Source organism: Armigeres subalbatus, chromosome 1, assembly GCF_024139115.2.
Source record: "Armigeres subalbatus isolate Guangzhou_Male chromosome 1, GZ_Asu_2, whole genome shotgun sequence".
Classification (NCBI taxonomy): domain Eukaryota; kingdom Metazoa; phylum Arthropoda; class Insecta; order Diptera; family Culicidae; genus Armigeres; species Armigeres subalbatus.
Window position 1 is genome coordinate 1,055,811 of NC_085139.1, and position 26,147 is coordinate 1,081,957.

The 26,147-nt window shown below is 39.8% G+C and overlaps 1 protein-coding gene and 1 long non-coding RNA gene across 4 annotated transcripts in view; one reads left to right on the plus strand and one right to left on the minus strand.

Moving 5' to 3' along the window:
- LOC134207992 (uncharacterized) overlaps positions 1 to 23,753 on the plus strand; it is a 119,438-nt gene extending 95,685 nt beyond the window's left edge. Inside the window, exons 2-4 of one of the 3 annotated variants that reach the window (XR_009978455.1) lie at positions 23,074 to 23,271; positions 23,339 to 23,431; positions 23,497 to 23,753. This is a non-coding gene — a long non-coding RNA (uncharacterized LOC134207992). The remainder of the gene's footprint in view (positions 1 to 23,073; positions 23,272 to 23,338; positions 23,432 to 23,496) is intronic. The other 2 variants (XR_009978456.1, XR_009978457.1) reach the window with 2 other exon arrangements.
- LOC134207991 (uncharacterized) lies at positions 15,091 to 15,597 on the minus strand. The gene has a single exon (XM_062684098.1). It carries the CDS (start codon positions 15,595 to 15,597, stop codon positions 15,091 to 15,093), a length of 507 nt encoding a protein of 168 aa, XP_062540082.1.
- Positions 23,754 to 26,147: the final 2,394 nt, after the last annotated feature.

Genomic DNA, 26,147 nt, shown 5'->3' on the forward strand with positions numbered 1-26,147 from the left:
CTGCCGTTTACTTAATGCAATCTGTGCATATGTCGAAAATTATGGCAACCAGTACGCGAAACTAATGCAAGATTGCAATAAAATGTTGCAATCTCTGGTTAGGTGTAGATGTCACTAAGGGTAGGCGGTAACAAACTTTTCCTAACGAAACGAAACGAAACGGAATTTAAAATTTCTTTGTTGACACGAAACAAAACGAAACGAAATATAGATTTACTTTCGAGACTTCGAAACGATACGAAATCAGGGTCCATTTAAGTCGAAATTTTACGAAACGAAACGAAATTAAAATTTTATTTCCGCGTAATTTTTATTAAATTGGTTTTACATTATGTACGGAATTTTGATTTCACTTTTCAAAATCAAATAACTATTTGCGATCAATAGAGTTATAATAAGAGAAGAAGTAGTCTGTTGTGAATCACCTCGTTCCCGTTTATACACCACTGGCGATAAGGCAAGTCTTAATTCACTTAATAATTATGTGATTATGCTGAAGCATACCTCACTTTGACTTATCAGCGTGGTTTTATGGTATAGAGCTAATTCGAAATTAGAAAATAAATGCACAGATTTAATTTGTTATCCAGTGGGATACTCCGCCAGATACTCCGCCGTGTGTACGCAGATAGAGAATTGATTACTAGAAGAAAACTGTAGACCTTTCTAAAAGCACGAAGATATATATTTCAGATTGTATTTCACAAATGTGATTGCAAGGCTTTTACGGCAGCAGTTTGTCAGATATGAAATAATTTTTCCTTTCTCATACAAAAAGTTGTATCAAAAGGCTATCATTCCTTCCAAATTCAAACTTTTTATAGGATACTCGATCCATAGTTTTATATACAATTAGCTCGACGAACTGAGCTAGTGTCTGTCTGTTCTTGTATATGTGTTTGTTCATATTATAACCAATGCAAAAATTGTTGCTAAATTTTCATCTTCAACCGACTTCAATTAAGTGCAAGAAACAGCTGTTATGGTCAGTATGCGTTAAAAGCAATAATGAGTAAAGAACTCAGCAATTTTAATGATCTTCCATCGCAGTTTGAAGTTTGTATGGAAATTACTATAGGAGTCGTCCCTTAGTGAAAAAACTGTATCGTGTTGCGACCCATTAACTATTCAAATGTAATCGACACAATGACTTCATTGAATACTTCCTAAACTAGAGGACAGTTGTTGTTGCGAAGCGATCTGACTTTGGTAAGTAATTTTCATACAAACTTCAAACTGCGCGTGTTCAGTCTAGTAACATCCCAATTAGTTGAAAATTAAGGAGGTCTAATAAAACAACAAGTATCATCGTTTTAGCATAGAGGAGCGAAAAAGTCAAAATTTGAATCACTCTAATGCACAGCTCACCAATTGTATAATCTACTTTTGATAAAAAAAAAGAAAGTTATTCTCATTGTACTTGCTTCGGAGTTTACAATTCATGACGAATAATGTGACCGGTCACGTGCTTACAGTCAATTTATCCCTTAGGGCAGTGATCCTAAAATGCATGCGGCCCTCCAAGCCTTTTCCTGCGGCCCGCGAAGGATTTCTGAGAATACACTACATGTGGCCCATTGATAAGCACTATATGACAGGAAAACCTTTTTATCATTTCCAACATTTCGGTGCACTCGGGAGCCTGCCAAATTTACATCATTATTATGTATAAGCACGATTTATATATCGTGAATAGTTTTATATTTATGACAGTGAATGTACTTTGATGTTATTAAAGTACATTATGAAGAGTGGCAAATTCGGAAGGAATTATACAAATAATGAAGCAAATTTAAAGGAACTGAAGGTTGAACTGAAGTTTTGCTGGACTATGGATTCTGTTTATAATACCATTTGAATTCTTTTCAGAATCGCAAACAGAATCATAAATGGACTTCTTCGAAATTTGAAACAAACTCCAAAAGGATTCTGCCCCGAATCTCGACCGGATTTCTGTTTAGAATCTCTTTCAAATCCGAAACGGATCTGTTTAAAATTCCGAACGGATTCTGTTCAGAGTCCCTAACGGATTCCTTTCAGAATCTCAAATGTTTTAGAAACCCAATCGGATTCGGTTAAAAATTCCAGACAGATTCTGTTTGTAACGTTCGAGTTTTGCTCACATTCCCAATAAGGTTTTTCTCAGAACCTCTTCGTTATTTTTGCTACGACAAGTTATAGTGCACAATAGACCTCGAGCATAAAATCGGTCGGCATATGATCATTTGGAAAAACAGCTTAGAATGTTTTCTGTCAACGGAACCATAGCGAAAAAACTATTTCTCGTGTTCTCAGCTACGGCGATAAAACCTGTAGAATGAAATGTACTTACAAGTACATATTTTATTTGAAAAATATTCACAGGAATACAATATTTTGTTTTCATATACAATATTCTGTAATATGCAATATGAACTGAAAATCAAGTTAATAAGTGGCGCTCAGAAAAGACTTCACAAGGGCCCTTGGAATCAACGCCACGGCTTTGCCTCTTTGACAAAGTTATACTGATCTGATTCATATCTGGTTACATTTACACAAATATGATAGATTAGTTAAAGATACTATTCGTTTTCTGTTAGATATTTCTAACAAAATACTGAAGACGTTTTATGAAAGAAAACTAAATACCGTCATCTGGGGGGAAGATGATCATTCCAAAGCATGCAATAACAATGTGTGATTACATTTTAAATCGAAACAAATGTATTCAAAACATGTACTGCTATACGTTGCAATAATCAACAACTTTAGTTTTCTGAAATGCGTTCGCATTTATTACAATAAATTAAATTATCACACATTTTTTGCGTAATCTGGTTTGGGGTGAAGTTGATCAAGACAGCTCTACTGAAATCATTATGACCTAGCCGTCAAAATACACTAGGTGATTTGTATGAATGTTGTATTTACTACGTAAAGAAGTCTACGAAGTCAATATTTGAAACAAAAATAGCGTCATTTATGACTATATTTATCTTTTTTCCACGAAATACACTTTCATGATTATAATCGAAAAAATCGGATTTGTTGACTACCGGAAGTTTTGCCGCAGGAGTGGATGGAAGGTGTCGTGTGTCCCATCTACAAAAGGGCGATAAGCTGGATTGTAGCAACTACCGCGCAATCACATTGCTGAACGCCGCCTACAAGGTACTCTCCCAAATTTTATGCCGTCGACTAGCACCAACTGCAAGGGGAGTTCGTGGGGCAGTACCAGGCGGGTTTTATGGGCGAACGCTCCACCACTGACCAGGTGTTTGCCATTCGCCAAGTACTGCAGAAATGCCGCGAATACAACGTGCCCACACATCATCTATTCATCGACTTCAAAGCCGCATATGATACAATCGATCGGGACCAGCTATGGCAGCTAATGCACGAACACGGTTTTCCGGATAAACTGACACGGTTGATCAAAGCGACGATGGATCGGGTGATGTGCGCAGTTCGAGTTTCAGGGGCATTCTCGAGTCCCTTCGAAACCGAGTGCGTAGCATGCCGTGATCGCGAGCAGATGGGAAAAAGTTTTACACACCATGTTCTGTCACAAAAAAAACAACGGATTTGTGCACTTATTTTAAGATAATATTTGTGATGAGCGGATGCTGTGCTGTTTGTTTGCCATTCCATTGACATCTTTGTGACTCAAGCAATTGTTATCGGAATAATTCAACCAACATCGCAGCTCGAATGATTGTTAGAGGGAACCCATTTCATCCACGCGACTTGCGAAGTGGTTTCATCACGAAGGTGATTTAACATCGAAGCTGGGCATAAGGATGTCTCGAGATCGAACGAATGACTCAGGTTTGATACATAAAAGATATTTATAGGAGTAGGTATAAAAAGTTCGGTAAGTCAGATCCTTTTTTATTCATGTTCAATACTACAAACCAATACAAAGTTAACATACACTAATCATCTAACTAAAAATGAGGTACTTTCGTCAAGACATATGATCTGTGTACCTGTTTTGCGACGGTTATCCTGAGAAATGACACTATTTTTTTTTTGATTCAGGATTTGATTGATATTGTTTCAAAAACTTATCCGATGGTACTAATTTCAGGGAGAAAAGCAATTCTAAATATAGAATAGGACGGGGCAAGATGGGTCGCCTGAGGCGAACCCTCAAAACATCAAAACAAAGCCATTTAGTTTTAACTTTTTAACATGAATCTATAAAAATAGCCAAGGGTATGAGATAACGAACATTCCACTTTTTATGTCATTTTGAATTAAAAAAAAGTAGTTTCCGACGGGTTTATGTAATATTTTTTCATGCAGAAATTACGTGTAAAGTTAAGTAAATCGTGAAAAACTGAATTAGGGATTTGATGGGCAATTTGCATGGGCGGTTCATAACGCGCATTCTCGCCTACTATGCAGGAGCAGGACAACGTCTGCCGGGTCAACTAGTTGAATAATATTTTCAGAACATGTATTGCGACATTTACTCCTATTTAGACTTACCCTGAATAAATGATTATCACAGTCGAATCTCGCACTCGATTTCGCAGTGCGTCAAGGTTACTGCAGAGTAAGGTTATCTAATTTTTGCATACAATATTTATTTTGAATTATCTTATTTTGATTGGCCTTGCATCTAATAGTCGGCAAATTCGATAGTCAACAATAAAAATAGTTTGTTTTCATCATCGTCTCAAAGCGGTTGACAGTGCGAAGTTCGAAAACGGGAGAGAAGGATTATCACAGAAAGCTAAACAATTGTGAAAAGAGCAATACATGTCTTTCTGTTATATTTTTATTATTCACATCATATAATAGGAGAAACTGGACACACATGATCTCCACTCTTTTATTATTTTTTTTTTAATTTTCTCGATGTAACATGCGAGCGCAAGCTTTTTCATGTAGGACGCAGAACAACCGCGCGGTTATCGAAATGTCCGATTCTGCAGTGCTGGTGAGATACAAATATAAGAAAATGAAGAAATCAGTTTTTTTTGTGCTTTGTATTGGACAGAAAATGATCACGCGATTATCTTAATGCCCGGTTATGTTGTGCGGGTGGGTAAATTAATAAGAAAGTGAAACAATCAGTGCAGGTTTGTTCGTGTTTTGTAGGACGTAGAACGATCGCAAATCACGTCCATGTTTTCTTTATTAAGCAGAACGATCAGCCGATCATCAAAATTGCGTTCTGCTTTGTACGGTAAGCAGAACGATCGGCCGGTCTCCGAAATTTTGTTCTGCGCAGTGCGGGTAAGTAAATTAATTAGAAAGTTAAAATTTAGATCGCGTCCAGATATGTTTTCTTCGGGGAGCAGAACGATCGGCCGGTCATCGAAACTTTGTTCTGCTTTGTGCGGTAAGCAGAACGATCAGCCGGTCACCGAAATTTTGTTCTGCTTTGTGCGGCCTTAAATTAAAATTATTAGTTTTGTTTTTATCGATCAAACTACACGCTATACACGGCATACCGTTTACCAAAACGAACCCTGCCACACTCCCTACCCCATATATCCAACATCCCAGTGATTTCTCGTGGAAGTGCAGATGACTCGTCGGCTTCTATCAAAGCGAGAATCATGTCAACATTTTCCTACCCATTCCTCAATTGACCTGCATTCGGACACGGCCGGCGCTGGTATTGCTTATTTTTGGGTCACCAGTTCTTACACATTGAAGATGATGTTAGTCCCAAACTTCATCTGTTGGTTCTCTGTGTAATTACAGCTGACCTGGCAATAACGGAGTAGCAACCGTGGGCGGTCAATCATGATCATGATCATGCTTATTCTCGAGTCCCTTCGAAACCCGCAGAGGGTTACGGCAAGGTGATGGTCTTTCGTGTTTGCTATTCAACATCGCTTTGGAAGGTGTAATACGAAGAGCAGGGATTAACGCGAGTGGTACAATTTTCAATAAGTCCGTCCAGCTATTTGGTTTCGCCGACGACATAGATATTATGGCACGTAACTTTGAGAAGATGGAGGAAGCCTACATCAGACTGAAGAGGGAAGCTAAGCGGATCGGACTAGTCATCAACACGTCGAAGACGAAGTACATGATAGGAAGAGGTTCAAGAGAAGACAATGTGAGCCACCCACCGCGAGTTTGCATCGGTGGTGACGAAATCGAGGTGGTAGAAGAATTTGTGTACTTGGGCTCACTGGTGACTGCCGAAAATGACACCAGCAGAGAAATTCGGAGACGCATAGTGGCTGGAAATCGTACGTACTTTGGACTCCGCAAGACGCTCCGATCGAATAGAGTTCGCCGCTGTACCAAACTGACAATCTACAAAACGCTAATTAGACCGGTAGTCCTCTACGGACACGAGACCTGGACGATTCTCGTGGAGGACCAACGCGCACTTGGAGTTTTCGAAAGGAAAGTGCTGCGTACCATCTATGGTGGGGTGCAGATGGCGGACGGTACGTGGAGGAGGCGAATGAACCACGAATTGCATCAGCTGTTGGGAGAACCATCCATCGTTCACACCGCGAAAATCGGACGACTGCGATGGGCCGGGCACGTAGCCAGAATGTCGGACAGTAACCCGGTGAAAATGGTTCTCGACAACGATCCGACGGGCACAAGAAGGCGAGGTGCGCAGCGGGCAAGGTGGATCGATCAGGTGGAAGATGACTTGCGGACCCTCCGTAGACTGCGTGGTTGGCGACGTGTAGCCATGGACCGAGCCGAATGGAGAAGACTCTTATATACCGCACAGGCCACTTCGGTCTTAGTCTGAATAAATAATAATAAAATGACTACCGTTTCATAAAAAAAATTAGGCACTTTTGACTGACACATCAGATGATCATCTTCGCCTCTTCCCCCATATGACGGTACGTATTTGTCAACCCAGAAAGGGGTTATATAGTAAACGTCTCAAATAGCCATACGAGCTAAGGCGTAGGATTGCAAATACGGATATGGCGAGTTCGATAACATAAAGTTTAGAAAATAGTTTTATGATTTAGTTCAGCGGCGCAACCAAAATTTTTGATAACACAAAGTATAATTTAAGTTTAAATTTGTTTCGAAATTCCGCGGAATTCCGTTAAATTTCGTGAGAAGCTAATTTTTTCTAGCGAAATTTTTGTAATTTTACGAAACGAAATCAAGAAATCAGATTTCGCCATGTTAAAATTCCATGAAATTCCGCGGAATTTCGTTTCAAACCAACTGAAACGAATTTTTTGAAATACCGCATATCCTTAGATGTCACCACTGCGGCCGAAAGCCTTTTCAGAAAATTCACTTGGTCAACCTGCACCTGACAGATAAATAAATAATAGGGCCTTCTCGTCTTTTAATTTTATTTTAACTTTTAATTAAAAATAAAATTCTGAAAAAATTATAAAAGACAATATATATCTCATTCAACCATTCATACAAGCTTTCAATTAAAAAACTATAGATAGTGTGGGGATGGGTGTCATAAAATCTTTTTTACCAATTCACTAAAACCAAAACCCTTTCGCTAGTCCGTATCCCCCGGCCGCAATCAAGCAATACATCAGAAGGGATAGAGAACGCTCACACTTATGTTAATGCACAAGACATTATAAAACACATAACAACGACTTCACAACCATAGCAAGCCGTGTTAGAAACCTAACGATCTTTATCACTGACTCACTTAGCCTTTATTAGGTATACGTCTGACGGTACTGGTAAAAATTAACGTAAAAATTGAACATCTCTGGCGTTTCTTGTTGCCGGGGTGAGCTAGTTGTTCACATCAAAAACAAGAATTGTCTCTACTGCAGTCGTTGGGTTATTTCAAGGCGCCACCATGGCTGCAGCTTCGACATACCGTTTTGGCTCAAATCCCGAACTTGACTCGTATTCCGAACACTGAAGTTTTAGCGCCCAAAAACTAAAAGTTTTTTCAGTTTCCGCACTGCCGTTTTCACCGAATTCCATATATCCTCGTCCTGACACATACTCTCAGAGGTTTGGTCCGGGGTCGTATTCACGCCCCTGGCAAGCATCATGCCGAACCGCGGGCATGCAAAGATCACATGTTCCGCTGATTCCACCACGCCTACGTATTCCAGGCACTCCTCAGAATCTGCGAACCCGAACCAATGCAGAAACTTTTGGAAACAGTAATGTTCAGACAACACCCTCGTAAGCTGATCAAGCTTCCTATTAACCCAACTCGACACATCCAGAATCAGTCTGATAGTCCAACGACCTTTTACTGCGATGTCTCATGCTGTTTGCCATTTGAGCAGCGAGGCTGCTCTCTTTGAAATATCGTCCCTATCATCGTTGAATCACTCCACGCCTCCAGCAATAACGCATACCGCCTCAAACGTTATGGTACGGTATTTTGATACCCCTTTCCCCCAGTGTTGACAATCTCTCAATTTTTTTTTGAACCGTAGGCATTTGTTTGCATATTTTCTCACGAGTAACATACAACGATTTGAAAGCAATATGACTACTGTTGAGCATAATCATGCGTGTCAATTTGAACTATATATAAAAGATAAAAATCATTTATAACTTGAGCAACCATAAGTATACTACGATAATACTTTATGATAGCGTGCATTATCTAGACAGAACAAGAAATGAATTGCGATAGTGAGAATAGTTGCACGCATTGAAGAAAATTACATTATGTCACCGAATTAGTGAGTGGTATTGTATGGTATAATAAAACTCTTCCTTCTCCTTACTTCCTTCTTCCTTCTTCTTCTTCCTTCTTCCTTTTTTCCTTCTTCCTTTCTCATTTTTTCCTTCTTTCTTTGTCATAAGACGAGTTTGTACAATCCCATTTAATTCCACCACAGACAGATACGTATTTCGACCTCAACAGTAAGGCCGTCTTCAGTGTGTCGTACTTGACTCGACTCGACAAGTAAAGACATTCCACTAAAAAGCTCAAAATAATTTTCTTAACAAATTTCTTTCTTTGTTGCTCTTCCTCTTCCCTTTTTTTCTTTCTTCTTTCATGTTTTTCTTCCTTATTCCTTCCTCCTTTTTCCTGATTTCTTCCTTCTTACTTCTTCATCCTTTCTTCTTCCTTCTTCTTTCTTCCTTCCTACTTATGCCTTCTTCCTTCTACCTTCTTACTTCTTACTTCTTCCTTCTTCCTTCTTCCTTCTACCTTATTCCTTCTTCCTTCTTCCTTCTTCCTTATTCCTTCTCCCTTCTTCCTTCTTCCTTATTCCTTCTTCTTGCTTCTACTTCTTACCAATAACTTCACACTACTCATTTCTCATTTGTCACTTCTCACTTTCTGCTTCCCCCTACAAAATTTTCTTACCTCTCATTACTCACTACTCACTTCTTACTTGACACATTTAATAAGGAAACGTATTTCAACTATTCGGCCAAATGTGTCTAAGCCAAGGATATTAACGATCATTCAGTAATTTGCGTCCTATCATTTAGTAGTTTGTCAATAACACATTCCAGAAGCTGAATTTCAAAATATGTTGTATGGTGGACTTCTAGTGCAAAGGTTTTTCTGCAACTCTGCCTAATGGTTCGTTGTTTGAATTCCACTAGTAACGGAGTTATAGCTCTAGTTTCAGTAACTTAGACTAAATGATAACAAAATCCCAATCATTTAGTTACTGCAACTAGCGCTCTAACTCCGTTATTAGTTGAATTCTAATAACAAACCATTAGGGAAAGTTGTAGAAAAACCTTCGCACTAGAAGTCCACCATACAACATATTTTGAAATTCAGCTTCTGGAATGTGTTATTGACAAACTACTAAATGATCGAACGCAAATTACTGAATGATCGTTAACATCCTTGCTCTAAACCCCTTTTATATGTCTACGGAATGAATTCTCACTTCAACACCTAAAATATTCCGATTTTGTTCTATCAAAGTCTCTTAGCATATTTGCCATATTCAATTGTCTTGCCACTGAAAACTCTTTCACTCATAGCAAATTAATTCTACTATATTTAGTTACACTCGAACGGGTAACACCAACCTCGTAGGTCTAAGAAAAAATATTCTAACCATGAAAAAAAACTGGCATGCGGCTACTACATTATTACGACTTCAAAGGCGAACATGCATGCTCCGCATGGGGTGCACCATGGCTAATTGGCCAATCATCAGAAAAGATTAGGTGAAGTTGTTATTTCGACAGGACAGCTCTAGCATTTTATTTTTTTACTTATCAAAACATATAGTTTTGTTTTTTTTAAAACCTAGATTAATCCACCAAGCCGTGATGATGCCTTTCTCGCTCGGTGTTGAGAAAAATTCTTTAGAGAGATCGAATAGAACAAATATAAAGAAATTAATTATTTTTGGCTGTGGCAAAACATTTTAAAAATGTGACAAAATTGGATCGTAAAGAAATCATGTCAAATCAGGTGTAGTCGAAATCAAGGGGTAGAAAAAAATTAAACATGCTAACAATTGAGCCATCACTGTATCTTGTACATATTCATTCATAATGTAAGCAAATAATCAGAAGCCTGAATGCGGAAAGAATAAATAAGAACATGGGAAATATTTTAATTAAATTACGTCGGAAAATAAATGGGCGGCTTGATTCTTTGAATTGCTCTGATTAAAGCAGAATTTGTCATCTCCTAACTCACCAATTGAGTCTCTTTCTCCAATGTATGTGTAATTAATCCTACAAAGGGTTTCAAAATCAACTAATGGAAATAGCTCTAAAAGTTGGCGAGACTTTTACGCCTTTTTTGCAAAAAAAATGTATTTTGACCATAGTTTTTGATCCTATCACCCAGTTTTCAATAAAAAGCAGTGGGACAGAAATCCCCACCGAATTTAAGTTCCTGAAAAGAGGCAAAAAAACATTCAATAATTACCTGTCCAAGCAGTTTATTGTTATAATCCTCTTCCGAAGGTTCCATTTGACTATGTGACAAAAGACAAGAATTCAATAGTTCTTAAATAAACACAACTAATATTTCATTAAAAGCCTTTTATTTCGTTAGTAATTTATGGGACTGCAAAACACACACAACAAAATTCATCAAAGCCATTGAATTTTTACATTATTTCTTCCTTTTTCACTTGAAAACAACTCTGCACATTTGTACTACATATGTATTTGATTCGGGATAAATAAAAATATTGGCATCACATCAAAAAATTGTTGCGGTCCAATCGTTTTCGATTCTTCTACAACGTCCAGAACTGCGATGAAGGCAAAACACATGTTTGTCGTGTCTTGCTTTATTTATTCGGGTTAGAGGTCATGTTTGCTCAGATTATTTCCGCTCGACTTCATGTCTACTGTGGCGGCTGCCAGTCCATATATCTCCAATGAATTAATCCTCATATCAGAACTATCTTTCTGACTGGCCCTCTACTGCCTTGTGGAATACTTTTCAAAACCACTAAAAGCTATTCGTTCTGAAGTATTCTGCCTGTTCTCAATTCATTGGATGATTTACGCATTTCGGTATCTTTTCTGAGTTTCTTGGCCACTGGGGGCAGCGTCATAGCTGCGAATCACTACTGTGTGGTGAGGAAATGTCCTATGGTCGTTGCTCGGCTCTTTTCAAATGCGGTACTCAACTCAGTACGGTCATGAATATACACATTTTCTGCCAAACTGGAAGTCACCGATTGTAGCGAAGAAAAACTTTTCTTTGCCTGCTTTATTTACGATTATTTTTTTCCAAATGTGCAATCATTTTCATTCCGTTCCTACAAAAGGAGGAAATCCAACAAAAGCCAAGAGGAAAAACAGCCAGAGGAAAACAGCCACAGATTTTGCTTTTTCCCGAATCTTTTCTCGCTTTTCAATACGATTTGAATGGCGGAAGGGAAAATCTTTTCGCCTGATCCTCTGGGAGTAGACGCAGAGAGTAGAAGAAGGGACCGGATCCGGGCCGGCAGTAGTTTTCCCGCTGCTGAATAGTTGTGGCAGATAGCTCGACGAATAGAGTTCCTGCTCTGTCCAGGGCGAAGCACGATACACAAAGTCAAATGGGGTAATTCATGGCACTTTTTAATAAACCAGAACTAATTTTTGCTCATTACGGCGAAATATAGTCGCCCGGAATGGTCTTCGCAACGAATACATTTGCGTGGCAATCCAACCACACTCACACCGCACGCTGCAGAAGATTCCTGAGAGTGCTCTACAAGCGGGGCGACGAACGCCAAAAGCAATAAAACATCAATAGAGAAAATGTACTCAACATTTTCTTTTACACCATTAATATCTGCCTTGCCATTTCCCGCCGTAGAGGGAAGAGATGTCTGTCGCCATCGCACTAAGCCGTTCATTGGTCCAGCCATCCCATCTTTCGACACTCTGCCTGAGCGAAACCATCGAATGAAAATGAGTTCAACAGGTGGCCAAATTTCGAGGAGTTAATTTTTCATTTTCCTCCTCTGTCCAGTTTCCTTCGTTTCGCGCTGCGTGCTTCGTGTAAGAACTGGCCTCAGCAGGCAGTATTTCCACCGTCTGTTTGGTGCAATGGCGTTCGGCACTGGCCTAGGTATGAAGCTCGCTCGTTCACAAGATGAAGAAATTCTTTCCCCCTTTGCGATTCGAACGGTTATTCCTTATGACTGCTGGTTGCGCTGGTGGAAACGGGGTTGTGTAAGTAGAACAATTTGTAATTTAATTTCCTATTCTCGTGACGTTGGTGTGTTCCGGATGCACGCAGAGATCCTTTTTAATTTCTGGGCAATATAGCGTGTGATTCGTTCATACCGTCTGGCTGGATGCAATGTGTGATTATTTACGACCTTCAGAGGGCGGCTGGGCGAAAGGGCTTGAGCCGTTTCCTCATGGTGCATGTGCTGGTAGATGCGGGCGGATGGGACCAATCCAGGTGATAATTCCGTGCCGTCTCACACGGTTGATCTACTCTCTGGAAATAGTGGATATGAATTCTACGTGGGTTGTTTGGGTGATTGAAAACTGTGGTGTATGACATGCAAGATGCAACCAACACGCCCAAGTAAAATATTTTATCTTATAGCGGTCTTGAAGAGCAAAATTTATTGATACAATTTTTTATATGTTTCGTCCTTTTTTCTTTTAAATATTGTACTAAAGTTGTATTTTCCTCTTCATTGTGGAAAAGGGGAAAAGCACTATATATGTTTTGTTTCTAAAAGTTCGAAATTTAAGGAATTCTGGAATCAAATAAGCATCAAAGTGCATTTTATGCGAATTTTTCATGTATTCTATGGTCCAGTGACTACCGCATCTGCCTTAAAAGCAGGAGGTCGTGGGTTCAATTTCAGGCTTATCTCTGTCCTATTTTGTATTTATATCTTAGTTCCTTTTGTGTTTCACGTTCTACCAAACGATTTCTACTGTTATAACTATTCCAAAACCTTCCTTGACATCTATGAGAGGTCGTAGAGTCCTCTGCTTTATTCTAAAGTAGGTATCCATCCAGCCATCCTTCCCTTTCCTCAGCATTCCCATTCCTTCCATATAAGAGATGGTGATTGGTCGCAAATCAATATTTGTGGTAGCGGATAAAAGTGATGCTACTCTCCAGTCCAGGCTTGTACCACCTACGAATTTGCGCGAAATGCTCAATGTTACTGTTAATTTTTCATGTATTCTGTAAAAATAATAACATATACAGATAAATGTTGATATTATTGTCCCAAAATTGTGCAGATAATGATAAATGTTTGCGAAGCAATCACTAACGGAGTAAATCGTTTCCCAAATGTTTTGCTTTGTGATTTATTGGGTAAAATGCGAATATTTCATAGGGGAATTTGGGCAAAAAGGTAGGAAAAAAGATTATCTTCCATCACCACCTATCTATGATCACATTAAGACTCATATAACATGACTATTATTGTCTAGCTGTGCTATCGGGTATGGTTTGGAAATGTTTGGCATCGATGCTATTCAGAAGTTTGTAAGTCAACAAATAACAAAATAAAGCAATGGAACAACGGAACAGTTTACTTCATAGTTTACTTCTTGTTCGGCAATCATTGATCAATATCTGTTCAACATTTTGGGACAATAATATCAACAATTATCTGTAAATATTATAATATGTTATTATTTTTTACAGAAAACATGAAAAATTCGTTTAAAATGCACTTTGATGCTTATTTGATTCCAAAAGCCTTAAATTTCGAAATTTCACCAGCAAAATATGTTTAGTGCCCTTCTGTGAATCCACAGTGAAGAGATATGACAAAAAAAATTAAAACCTTTGATATATTGAACAATTAGGCAAATCAACATATAGAAGTGTTCCGGGTCCATGAAACAACACGACGACGAGAAAGAAGCGTTCTACGCACAGCTGGAGTAGACATACGATAGATGCCCCCTGCGGGACGTTAAAATTGTCATCGGCGACATGAATGCACAGGTAGGAATGTACACACAAAAAAAATCGTTGGTGAAATTAAGAGAAACGTTGGTAAAATTAAGAATTTGAGTTAGTGATTTTCAGTAGAAAGTAATCGACTGTTAAATTTACCAATAAAAAAATGTTGTTCCACGATGAGCAAATTACAAGTTTTCTTCTTAAAATTAAGTGTGTTTTTCGCTATTCAGATTGAATATTGTCACTTTCAAATTGAAAGTTATGGGTATATTTAGGTTCATAGTTTTCTTTTCAATCAAATACGTTATTTATGAAACGAACCCACTGTTCCATTTAATTTCAATATACTTGATTTCAAGTATAGTGAAATTAAATGGAACTGCCCGAACAATGAATAAGCATTCAAAACATTTATTTAAAAGTTTTTTCCTGTACATCAATAGCAAGTAAGCTAAACCCGCTTACATAGTAAGTACATATTTTTTATAGTACACTATATCGATCTTCTCTATCATCGTCTTCAACATCCGTTAGCTGATATGCAATTTATGAGAGTAAAAACAAAATTAATATTAATTATACTGCTTACAAGTAGCAAAATTCGTTTCAATCAAACAAATAATTAACGTGCATTGCTGTCATACATTCGCACCTCTTCTTGTTATTTTGTAGAGACTTCTAAATAATATCTAAAACAAACTATTCCCTTCAGCAGAAGGTAATACATATTTAAAAAAGTATTTTTGTGTGCGGGGATTTACATCTGATGGCGCTGTGCTCGAACTACGAAACTGTGAATTCTTGTTATCGTGACCCTAACGCTAGTTTCTACTCCATCGGTGCCGTTTCATGTGTCCTTCGGGACGCCCCGGATATTCTGGTGCTGCTCGAGAAAGTGCAATCACCGCGGTAGGATGCCCGCCGTGTGCACGGTGAACACCAACCACCACAGACTGATCGCCATGTCCAGCGACAGGATCCGATGGGCCGGTTACAGCCGGAAATGAAATGGGAATCAGTACAGCAACTTGAAATCCTCGGAGCCGGTTTTCAACTTCTCCAACATCTGCTCCAGCCGGAGCTTGAAGTCGTCGATGCTGGCGGCGTTCATCTGCTGCACGCCCTGGATGAATTCCGACTTGGTAAACTGACACATCTGGAACGCGTCCAGACACCACGCCAGCACCAGGACTCTCCGACTTATAACCTAGATCAGAGCACAGCCGCTCGATGCCTTCTGATAAGATTGCGTCCTCCTGGCCATACTTGCACTCCTCGGACAGATTGTTCAGACCGTTGTCAGAGATTTTCGTCTGGCAAACTGCCATCGTCCGGCAGTGCGTTTATGTTCCCATAAAGTAATCCAATCGTTTTCTTGAAACTACCGCGTTTCTACTCAGAACCCAGAGAGGTCAACCGTATTGAGCTGGCAGCTAGTAAATCGTCCGTTTCTACTCAGAACCCAGAGAGGTCAACCGTATTGAGCTGGCAGCTAGTAAATCGTCCGTTTCGTCAACAGCCACTTCCTTGTTGTTGATGGCAATTTCCGGTCCGGCTACCACCCCGGCAATCGCTTCCACGCACCGTCGCATTCGGTGGCGATTTAAAGCACGACAGGCAGCTGCCGTTTCGTTCGCGCCGGGCCGGCGGTATTATGCCTGCACCACCTGAAAAAATAAGAGCGAATTTGATCGATCATGATTAATACTTATTGGTTCCTTTCTCTATTTACGGCAGCAGATTGCTCAAGATAGTTGATAACAGAGTTCCGTCTTCCGTCTTCAATCACGACGAGGTTTTTTTTTAAGTTTATTTACCTTGTCCAAACGGCGGATGCGATTTTTTAATTACACCTGGAGGAACTGGACCGCACTGTATACGGAGTGGATAAATATTTTTTCTTCCGCATCAGGAAGCGGGAAATGGTTGACAGTTAGTTAGTTGCCAGATGGATATTATTTCTAGCAAGTGTTGCCAAACTTGAGGAATATTTGGATACTATTTAAATATTTTTTATATGTCAATTGAAAAATTTTGACTTTCAAAATCACCATCTTTCGTTCAGAAAAAAACTTTCAAATTAAAAGTTTTATTTTCAAAATAAAAGTTTCGCTACTCGAAATTACCAAAACTGTATAACTTTTGAAATGAAAGTGCAATGTTCTTAAAAGCACAATTTTTTTTTTCTCTGTGTAGGAAATGTATAAACCGGTCATCGGACCGGGTAGTCTGCACACCGTATCGAATGATAACGGCCAACGATGCATAAACTTCGCAGCCTCCCGCGGAATGGTAGTCCGAAGCACCTTCTTTCCCCGCAAAAATATCCACAAGGGCACATGAAGATCACCTAACCAAGAAACGGAAAACCAAAATTAACCAAGTTCTAATCGACGTTAAATTCTTCTCCGATATCACAAACGTCCGCACTTACCGCCGTGCGACTTTAGAATCCGACCACTACCTCGTTGCAGTATGCCTGCGCTCAAAACTCTCGACGGTGTACAACACGCATCGGAATCGAACGCCGCGTACCCCCGGATCAGAGAAACGACTGGTATGATGACGAATGCGAGCAGTTAGTGGACGAGAAGAATGCAGCATGGGTGATATTGCTGCAACACCGCACAAGGGCGAACGAGGCACGATATAAACGGGCGCTGAACAGACAAAACTTGATTGCCAGCAGGAAGATCGAGACTATGAAGAGACGGAGCAACTGTACCGCTCTGATAACACACGAAAGTTCTATGAGATGTTGAACCGTTCACGTAAGGGCCACGTGCCACAGCCTGATATGTGTAAGGACATAAACGGGTGGTGGTAGCACTACGAAGAAAACCTGAAGGGCGATGTGGCAGACGAAGATAGCGGTATGGTGATGAACCTGGGAGAACACGCTCAGGACATGATTTTACCGGCTCCAGATCTCCAAGAAATCCAAGAGGAGATTGGCCGGCTGAAGAACAACAAAACCCCTGGTGTTAACCAACTACCAGAAGAGCTATTTAAACACGGTGATACACTGACTAGAGCGTTGCACTTGATAATTACCAAGGTTTGGGGCGAGGAAGTTTTGCCGTAGGAGTGGACGGAAGGTGTCGTGTGTCCCATCTACAAAAAGCGCTACAAGCTGGATTGTAGCAACTACCGCGCAATCACAATACTGAACGCCGCCTACAAGGTACTCTCCCAAATTGTATTCCGTCGACTAGCACCAATTGCAAGAGTGGGCCAGTACCAGGCGGGTTTTATAAGCGAACGCTCCACCAGGGGATCAGTACTGCAGAAATGTCGCAAATATAACGTGCTCACACATCATCTTTTCATCGACTTCAAACACGCATATGATACAATCGATCGGGACCAGCTATCCAAAGTAATATTTTTAGTTTTATAACCCTCTTCAAGACCATTACATATTTACTCTACAAGCGTGTCTTAAAACCAGTATAAAACCAAAATGTTAGTAGGGATTGCAGCTAATGCACGAACACGGATTTCCGGATAAACTGACACGGTTGATCAAAGCGACGATGGATAGGGTGATGTGCGTAGCTCGAGTTTCAGGGGCATTCTCGAGTCTCTTCGAAATGTGCAGAGGGTTACGGCAAGGTCATGGTCTTTTGTGTCTGCTGTTTAACATCGCTTTGGAAGGGATAATACGAAGAGCAGGAATTAAAACGAGTGGTACCTACCTGGATACCTGGTTGGCTACAGCGTCGATACACCTATGCCTGGTGTATTGTAGAACTCCATAATCGTCGTTCTTGGGCGATGTTCCTCAAGTTTAACCGAACGTTCAGGATCCCCAGGTCCGATTCCACCGCGTGCAGGCAGCGTGTTCGTGACCTTCCAGATGACTTGCGGAGCCCCCGTAGACTGCGTGGTTTGCGACGTGTAGCCATGGACCGAGCTGAATGGAGAAGATTCTTATATACCGCACAGGCCACTTCGGCCTTAGTCTGAATAAATAAATAATAATAATAATGTTCTTGTTCCGAAGTTTCGGTCCGGACTTGGGAACTTCTTCAGGTAAGGTACCCCGGGGCAAGTGAAAATACGGGGTAAGTGGGTACTATGACTGCAGATGAATCGATGAACGTTTTTAATGGCAACAATGTTCTAGGAAGATGAAGAAAAACTATAAACGAACTCACCCCACACAAAAATATTTGGAATCAAAACCATTTGAGGCACCATACTAATGCTATTGCTTGATCATGACTTTGAACTACCGGGAAAATCTATTACTTTTATTTTAATTCAATGGATTTCCAACTAAATAGTCGTTTCTAAATTTATCATTGATGTGGAAAGTGAATATTTCGAGCAACTAAATAATTGTGTGACATCGAAAACGATTTAAAATTTTAAATTAAAGCCAAAATCTGCCAGTTTCATTTGCCCTTGAATTTTAACATACATGGGGCAAGTGGGACATATTTGAACAACATTTTCGATAAAGCTATTTTAATTCACCTGTCATAAGACGAGTTTATACAATCCCATTGAATTCCACCACTTAATTGTATCTTGACAGATACGTATTTCGACCTCAACAGTAAGGCCGTCTTCAGTGTCTCGTACTTGACTCGACTTGACGAGACACTGAAGACGGCCTTACTGTTGAGGTCGAAATACGTATCTGTCAAGATACAATTAAGTGGTGGAATTCAATGGGATTGTATAAACTCGTCTTATGACAGGTGAAAACATTCCACTAAAAAGCTCAAAATAATTTTCTTATCTATTTTAATTGTTTTGTCTAGTGAAAAATAACTTCGTCATTCATATATCATATGGATCTGAATCAGATACAGTTTGATTTCGTTTTTAAAAAGTATTGTACAGTTATTTACCAAATGTGTATTTTACATTCTGAAAATTATCTCCCGCATGAAGAAGAGCAATGGCTATAACTATGCGATATTCTTCTGTTCACAGTGCAAATAATCTATTTATTCTACAATAGGTCAACAGAATGTGTCTTGCGTTTTGTTATTTTAAAACTTCGCATCAGATTTTCAGATAAATAAAGTGCTTAACACATAAATTGGCTATTTTGTTCTGTTATAAATTAAAAATTCTGCGCATCACTGAATAAAAACGTTTCTTCTGAAATATTGATTTATGTAATAATTTGTGTTCTAAAAAGAGAAATATTTATTCATACGAAAAGTGAATGAAGTTTTGCTTATCCTTGCCACCTAAAACATTTGGTACAACAGTATGCTATGAACAAAACAACAGCCAAATAAACAGTAAATCGGCTGTTGTCTTGTTTTCATATCTGCTAAGATTATAATCCCTTTCTTGTTGCAAAAATAAAGTCCGACATGCAACCAATCTCCATCCATGATCTGAAAATACTAATACTCAGAAATAATATGATCAGTATATCTACATTCCTCAAATTAGTTTCGTTCGACAGTAGAAAACAGAATAGGTCCCACTTGCCCCGTTTGAAGGGGTAAGTGGGTCCTGAAGGTAAATTTATTTCTTGCACTACCAATATTTTTGTAATTGAATAAATGGCCTCCAACACCTCTACACTTCAACAATGGAAGCATATAATGGTGTATCAGTGGTTAATGTTCTGAAATAACCTGTTTTCTAAGTATGCGTTAACAATTTTGCTGAACTAGCGTTTTTTTAGGTCCCACTTGCCCCGGGGTACCTTATCTAAAATTTATTGTTGTTAGTTTATTCAATTTGCAGTTTTACAATTACCAATAGTTATACAATGATTACTTAGAGAGAACTGATCGCCCTTGTTTTGATACATGTAGCCTGTCATGTTGTCTGTATTGGTTGTGGCTTTATGTTTATACTATGTTTATTCCTGGGAAATTGTATGTGTTGGGTGGGTGATATTTTGATTTACATTTGTGTTGTGTTCATTTTTTTGGTTTCTGAGCGTGTGCATGATACCAATGTAACTAACATTAAGTCCTTCTGCACCGGTTCGTTTGTTTATGTTCTCCGAAGTTAAAATACAACATTGAGTTTTAGATCCTTGAAGAAGGTCCCAAATCACGACTGAATCGTGGGAACAAGAACATTATAGTTCGTACCATTCAATAATAAGACTGCGAAGCCAAGAACACAACACGTATTAAATTCAATTCACTTCCATAACAAAGGTAGTTATCAATATTTTCCACCTTTTAAATCGGTTTTCTTTAGTGGGCAATGTTTTCGGGAGTTTAAACGGTTTTGGTTAACAATTTTAATCGTTTCAGATCGGTAGGAATTTGGTTAGTTCTGCTAAAAGAATATAGATCTTCAAATGTGTTAACCCTGATTTCCGGCTGTAACGCTTTTAACGTTTGAATGGAGATGCCATTTGGTACGGGTGCTGAACTACAAGCCCTTACATGGGTTGTCTTGGCCGAATTCGTTTACAAGATTGATGAAATCCTGAAAGTTGGCCCTAGATGATTGGTTTAGCTTGGTGAAAATCACATGCATCTTCTTGCAGTTTCAGACCTGACATATTGTTGACAGAATCGGCATCCATGTTGTTGATTTGTTAGAATACCCGCTTTCTATTGATGAAGTGCTATGGCTACCGGAACTTGGTTAGTTGTACTACTATCTACTGTCTCCAAAGCCACGCGATAATAGCGAAATCTATAATCCATGATATGTGTAGCCGTATCTAGAAATAACGCAATGAATCATTGGCAGTGGCTGATTTTCCACCCGCCGCTGCCACATCCAGGCGCTATAGTATATGCACAAAGTAGCCAGCACGAGTTACCCACCAGAAATTTGTATGGCGAAAGACATCTAACGCAGATTTTCTCAAAATTAGAAACTTTTCATGAAAAACTATTTGGTACCGGTTATGAAGGATGGTGTCCGCTACTACGCCTACCAAATATTTTTTCGATTAAGGTGCTTAATTTTGAGAAATCGAACCTTAGATGTCTTTCGCCATATTGATTTCAGAAAGTTAACTCCTAGTGTGCCGCTGTAAGCACGCTCAAAGTAGGCGATTCATTGACGCTAGTACTTCTTCATTGACCAGATCAATGAATCGCCTGCTTTGAGCGTAAATACAGCGGCACACTAGGAGTTAACTTTCTGAAATCAATATGGCGAAAAGCATCTGAGTTCGATTTCTCAAAATTAAGCACCTTAATCGAGAAAATATAGGCGTAGTAGCGGACACCACATAGTTTTTCATGAAAAGTTTCTAATTTTGAGAAAATCTGCGTTAGATGTCTTTCGCCATACAAATTTCTGGCGGTTAACTTATGCTGACTATTTGCGCATATACGATAGCGCCTGGATGTGGAAGCGTCGAGTAGAAAATCAGTCACTGCCAATAATTCATTGATATCAACCATTTTCCGTCCGAATGTCGTGGATCTCAAGAGTAATGGTGATCATAAGAATCACCTGCAATGAATTATTGGCAGTGGCTGATTTTCTACTCGCCGCAGCCACATCCAGGCGCTATAGTATATGCTCAAAATAGCCGGCATGAGTTAACCGCCAGAAATTTGTATGGTGAAAGACATCTAACGCGGGTTTTCTCGAAAATTGAAACTTTTCATGAAAAACTATTTGGTACCGGTTATGTAGGAAGGTGTCTGCTACTACGCCTACCAAATATTTTTTCGATGAAGGTGCTTAATTTTGAGAAATCGAACCTTAGATGCCTTTCGCCATACTGATTTCAGAAAATTAACTCCTAGTGTGCCGCTGTAAGCACCCTCAAAGTAGGCGATTCATTAGCACTTTCATGGTGGCAGCACCGTCGAAATTTGATTCAGTTGTTTTACCGCTGGGCATATACTGCGTGTTGGATGCCACCTTATTCCAAAATGTTTACCGCGCTATTTTTTGCAATGATGAAAAATCACGGGACTGACACTTGTATACCTCCACCACAGTTTGTTTCGTAGTCAACATTGGAAATTTCGCACTGACAGCTATAAGGATAATCACGGGACGAAAAGAGATAGGTGCGATCCACACTGACAGTTCCATAAACGAAAAGCAAAAGAAAAGAGACTGCATCTATACTACAAAAACACAACCAAAACATCACAATGGGTTTTAATATGATAAATCTGTACGAAAATTGTACAGTCTTATTTACTCCACATGATCATAAATTATGTTGCTGCAAAGAACAATCAGATTCCATGTCACCGTGCCACATAGTTCGACAAGCCGTTTTTGATGTCATGATTTTCAAACTACTTTATTTACTACGCGACGTAAAGAATACACTATTTGGACTCTTTTTCAAGCTAATTTAGCAAAACGTAGTCGTATGACTTCTGTTTGATGTTGGTTTTTCATTATAGCACCTAAATGAGGGTTATAAAGGATATTATGCAACCCATTTGAGTTGCATAATATTCATCAAAGCACCCATTTCTTTGGTAATGAAAAGTAGACCGTTTTATCACTCAAAGACGAACTGTAAACCAGATATTATGATCAGAAATTGCAGAACAAAAATTTAACCATTTGAACATGTTATTACCTGCACACAATACTTGCATTATATTCAGTATTACAATTTATATAAATTTTCATAATTCATAAATTACTTCATCATATGGGAACTATTCCATCAATTCAAATACACTTCCAGTTCATCATGGATGCATAAACTATCCGCCACATACCTACATGTCTTCGGCTGCATCTAAAAACAATTTTTAACTTCATTCCTCATATCAACAATAAATTCCATGTCGCACATTCATTCATGTGTCAACAGCCACGGGGTTTTCAGCACAACTAACGTTATTTATTTTTATTTGGATTTTTTGCAGCCCCCTGCAGCTCCTGTGCCTCGAATGGATCGTTTCCTAGGCGAATCCACTCGACAAAATTGACGGACATCCGACAGCCATTGTTTGTCCACACACCCACAAACACAAACTTCCGGCTTCCATTAGTTCGCTCGGCGGGTCCTCTCTTCACAGCTTGCAACGCAACACTCGGCTCTGTCTCTCCCGGGATGACCGGTTGTAAATCATATTTTACATATTTGATCGCTATTTGAACTACATAAATTAACATATGCCATCGTTTCAGCTTTCCGCCTATTCGACTGAAGCGTTCGGCTGTGGCCCGTTTCCCAAATATTTCACTACTGTGCTACAGAAATGGACTACCCCGACCGGTATGGTATGGCTAATTTCGATTGTCCTGGCAGTGCACCGTTTGCCTGAAAAATTGCCTCGTGTTTACAGTAATGTTCGCCAAGAGGACCTCCAAACAACACGCTACCCTACGGATGACCGATCTCTTGCTGGGTCTCAGAGAAAACGATAGTTCCCTTCGGAGTGTTACGTAATGTATGACACTACTAGTGCAGTCCGTACGGTCAATTGGTCTCGTAAAAAAACCCGTAGAAAGCACCAAACGAGAACAGTGGAGGCAACTCAGACTAATTGAAATAGCGCACTAGCCATGGAAGACAGACTGTCATAATAAAATCATAAATCTGTTCGAGTTCTTTTTTTCCCTATCTTTTGAATCGTACGATGCAAGTCGTTCAGCTTTGGTAGGTAGCTACAGATTGCAGGATTGACCCCGATGGATTTCCAATTATTATCGACCTCGGACCCGCCATGCACTCTGCTAGACTGTATCACATGGCCGGCAAGTAAGTGAAAATGCATTATGGAATGTTTTAAATCTTGTTTTGCTTTTCGGATGGCGGCAGCTCGGTCCGCTCTACGCTTTTCTGCTCGCAACGGCCAATGCATGCTGCAACGATGCGTCACAGTGTCCCTAAATTCATTTATCCTAGAAGTGCACCACCGACAGCAGCACGAAATACGTGCGTGTGTAGGCGTTCTGGACCAAAATCTGTCGACTCTGTAAGCCTAAAATTATGCAACGTGGCCCATGCACACGTTCTGCACCAGAGGAGATAAATTAAAATGCCATTCAGTACATGTCCGCTTCTGGCCACCCTCAACTTCCCAACGTTTCACGTTTCCATTATTCTGCACCGACCCCATGGAAATGTGTTTCGAAGGAAAATTCGTACATTTAGCACCTCACTCCGAACGTTCAAACCCTATCATAGAGGAAAATTACCAGTAGGAGAAGCATGGAATGCGCCTAGACTTACTTCACTGAACTACGAGAAATTCCACACATGATTGTATCTCTGGAACAAAGAACAGGATACATGCATGTAGATATGTGCGGAGCGCAAGTGTATATTTAAAATAATAAAGTCGAGTTCGAGCGTGTTTATTAAATATACATTAATCCATTTTTGCATAATATTTCATCTATCGCACTGAAATGTAAGGATGAGCATCCTAGTTGTAGCCCTTCTGCACCCATCCCATCGATTGGGTGATGTTGGAGCTGCGCCGTTTATCATCGGGCTTGTGTGGTTTGTACGCTTCTCTGCTGAATGGAGTCAGCAGCTCAGAGAAGGCCATGCCGGTATAATCTCTTACATGGTGCTCCCTCCTGCAGGTCATTTATTCCGTGGGTCAGTTGGAATTTTTCATAAATGCTACATTTTTATGTTTCCATAAAGCTAGGGGATAAGCAGAATTTTAAATGATATGTCCATTAATCAATGAAGAACTGTCACAAAACCTACAAGATTTTTTTCAAACGCATTCTAGTACTACTCTACTAAACAAGAATACCCGTGTTTCGTTTTAAGTTGCACAAAAGAAACTCACGTCGTGTTGCCTACCCTGCAGGCGCGTTGGCTGCTGTGCATCCAATTGGAAAATGTAGATCTCGTTTCCTTCCTACTTGAAAATATGTGTTCAATTACTTGCGAATCATTGAATCGGCTTCCTGTGCAAATTAATTTCCAACATTAGTGGATACAATATTGTTTACTCCCTAAAGAAAACAAAACAAATTATGACAAAGTACCGGAATTGTGCCGTCTTGGAGTCGCGTCGCTGTACGGATATTCTTCCATTATTTACGATTCTTTTTATTGCAATTTTATTTGCTTAAGTTTGTCTCGCTTTCTATTCCCTTCGTCACTTGGAAACTTGGGAGTCTTTGATTTGGAAACTCTTTCTGTCAAACACAGACACAGCGTTAATGGACTTCATGTTTCAGATTTTTTCTATTAAAGATGTGAATAGCAATCTGAAAAACAAACCGCTGTTCAATCTTACGTTCATTAATAAATCCAAAACCAATGTCAAGTCAAATATTTATTAGGGTTAATAAATCGAATTAAAACACCTGAATATCAAATAGATGACCGGTTAGTGTGGACACTTGTCAAACGAGTTTGTACAATCCCATGTAATTCCACCTCTTAATTGTAACTTCACAGATAAGTATTTCGACCTCAACAGTAAGGCCGTCTGTAGTAGTAGTAGTAGTAGTAGTAGTAGTAGTAGTAGTAGTAGTAGTAGTAGTAGTAGTAGTAGTAGTAGTAGTAGTAGTAGTAGTAGTAGTAGTAGTAGTAGTAGTAGTAGTAGTAGTAGTAGTAGTAGTAGTAGTAGTAGTAGTAGTAGTGGTGGGGGTGGTGGTGGTGGTGGTGGTGGTGGTGGTGGTGGTGGTGGTGGTGGTGGTGGTGGTGGTGATGGTGGTGGTGGTGGTGGTGGTGGTGGTGGTGGTGGTGGTGGTGGTGGTGGTGGTGGTGGTGGTGGTGGTGGTGGTGGTGGTGGTGGTGGTGGTGGTGGTGGTGGTGGTGGTGGTGGTGGTGGTGGTGGTGGTGGTGGTGGTGGTGGTGGTGGTGGTGGTGGTGGTGGTGGTGGTGGTGGTGGTGGTGGTGGTGGTGGTGGTGGTGGTGGTGGTGGTGGTGGTGGTGGTGGTGGTGGTGGTGGTGGTGGTGGTGGTGGTGGTGGTGGTGGTGGTGGTGGTGGTGGTGGTGGTGGTGGTGGTGGTGGTGGTGGTG

Coding starts and splice junctions, on each gene's coding strand:
- LOC134207991 (XM_062684098.1), bottom strand. CDS start 15,597: ATGGCAGTTTGCCAGACGAAAATCTCTGACAACGGTCTGAACAATCTG.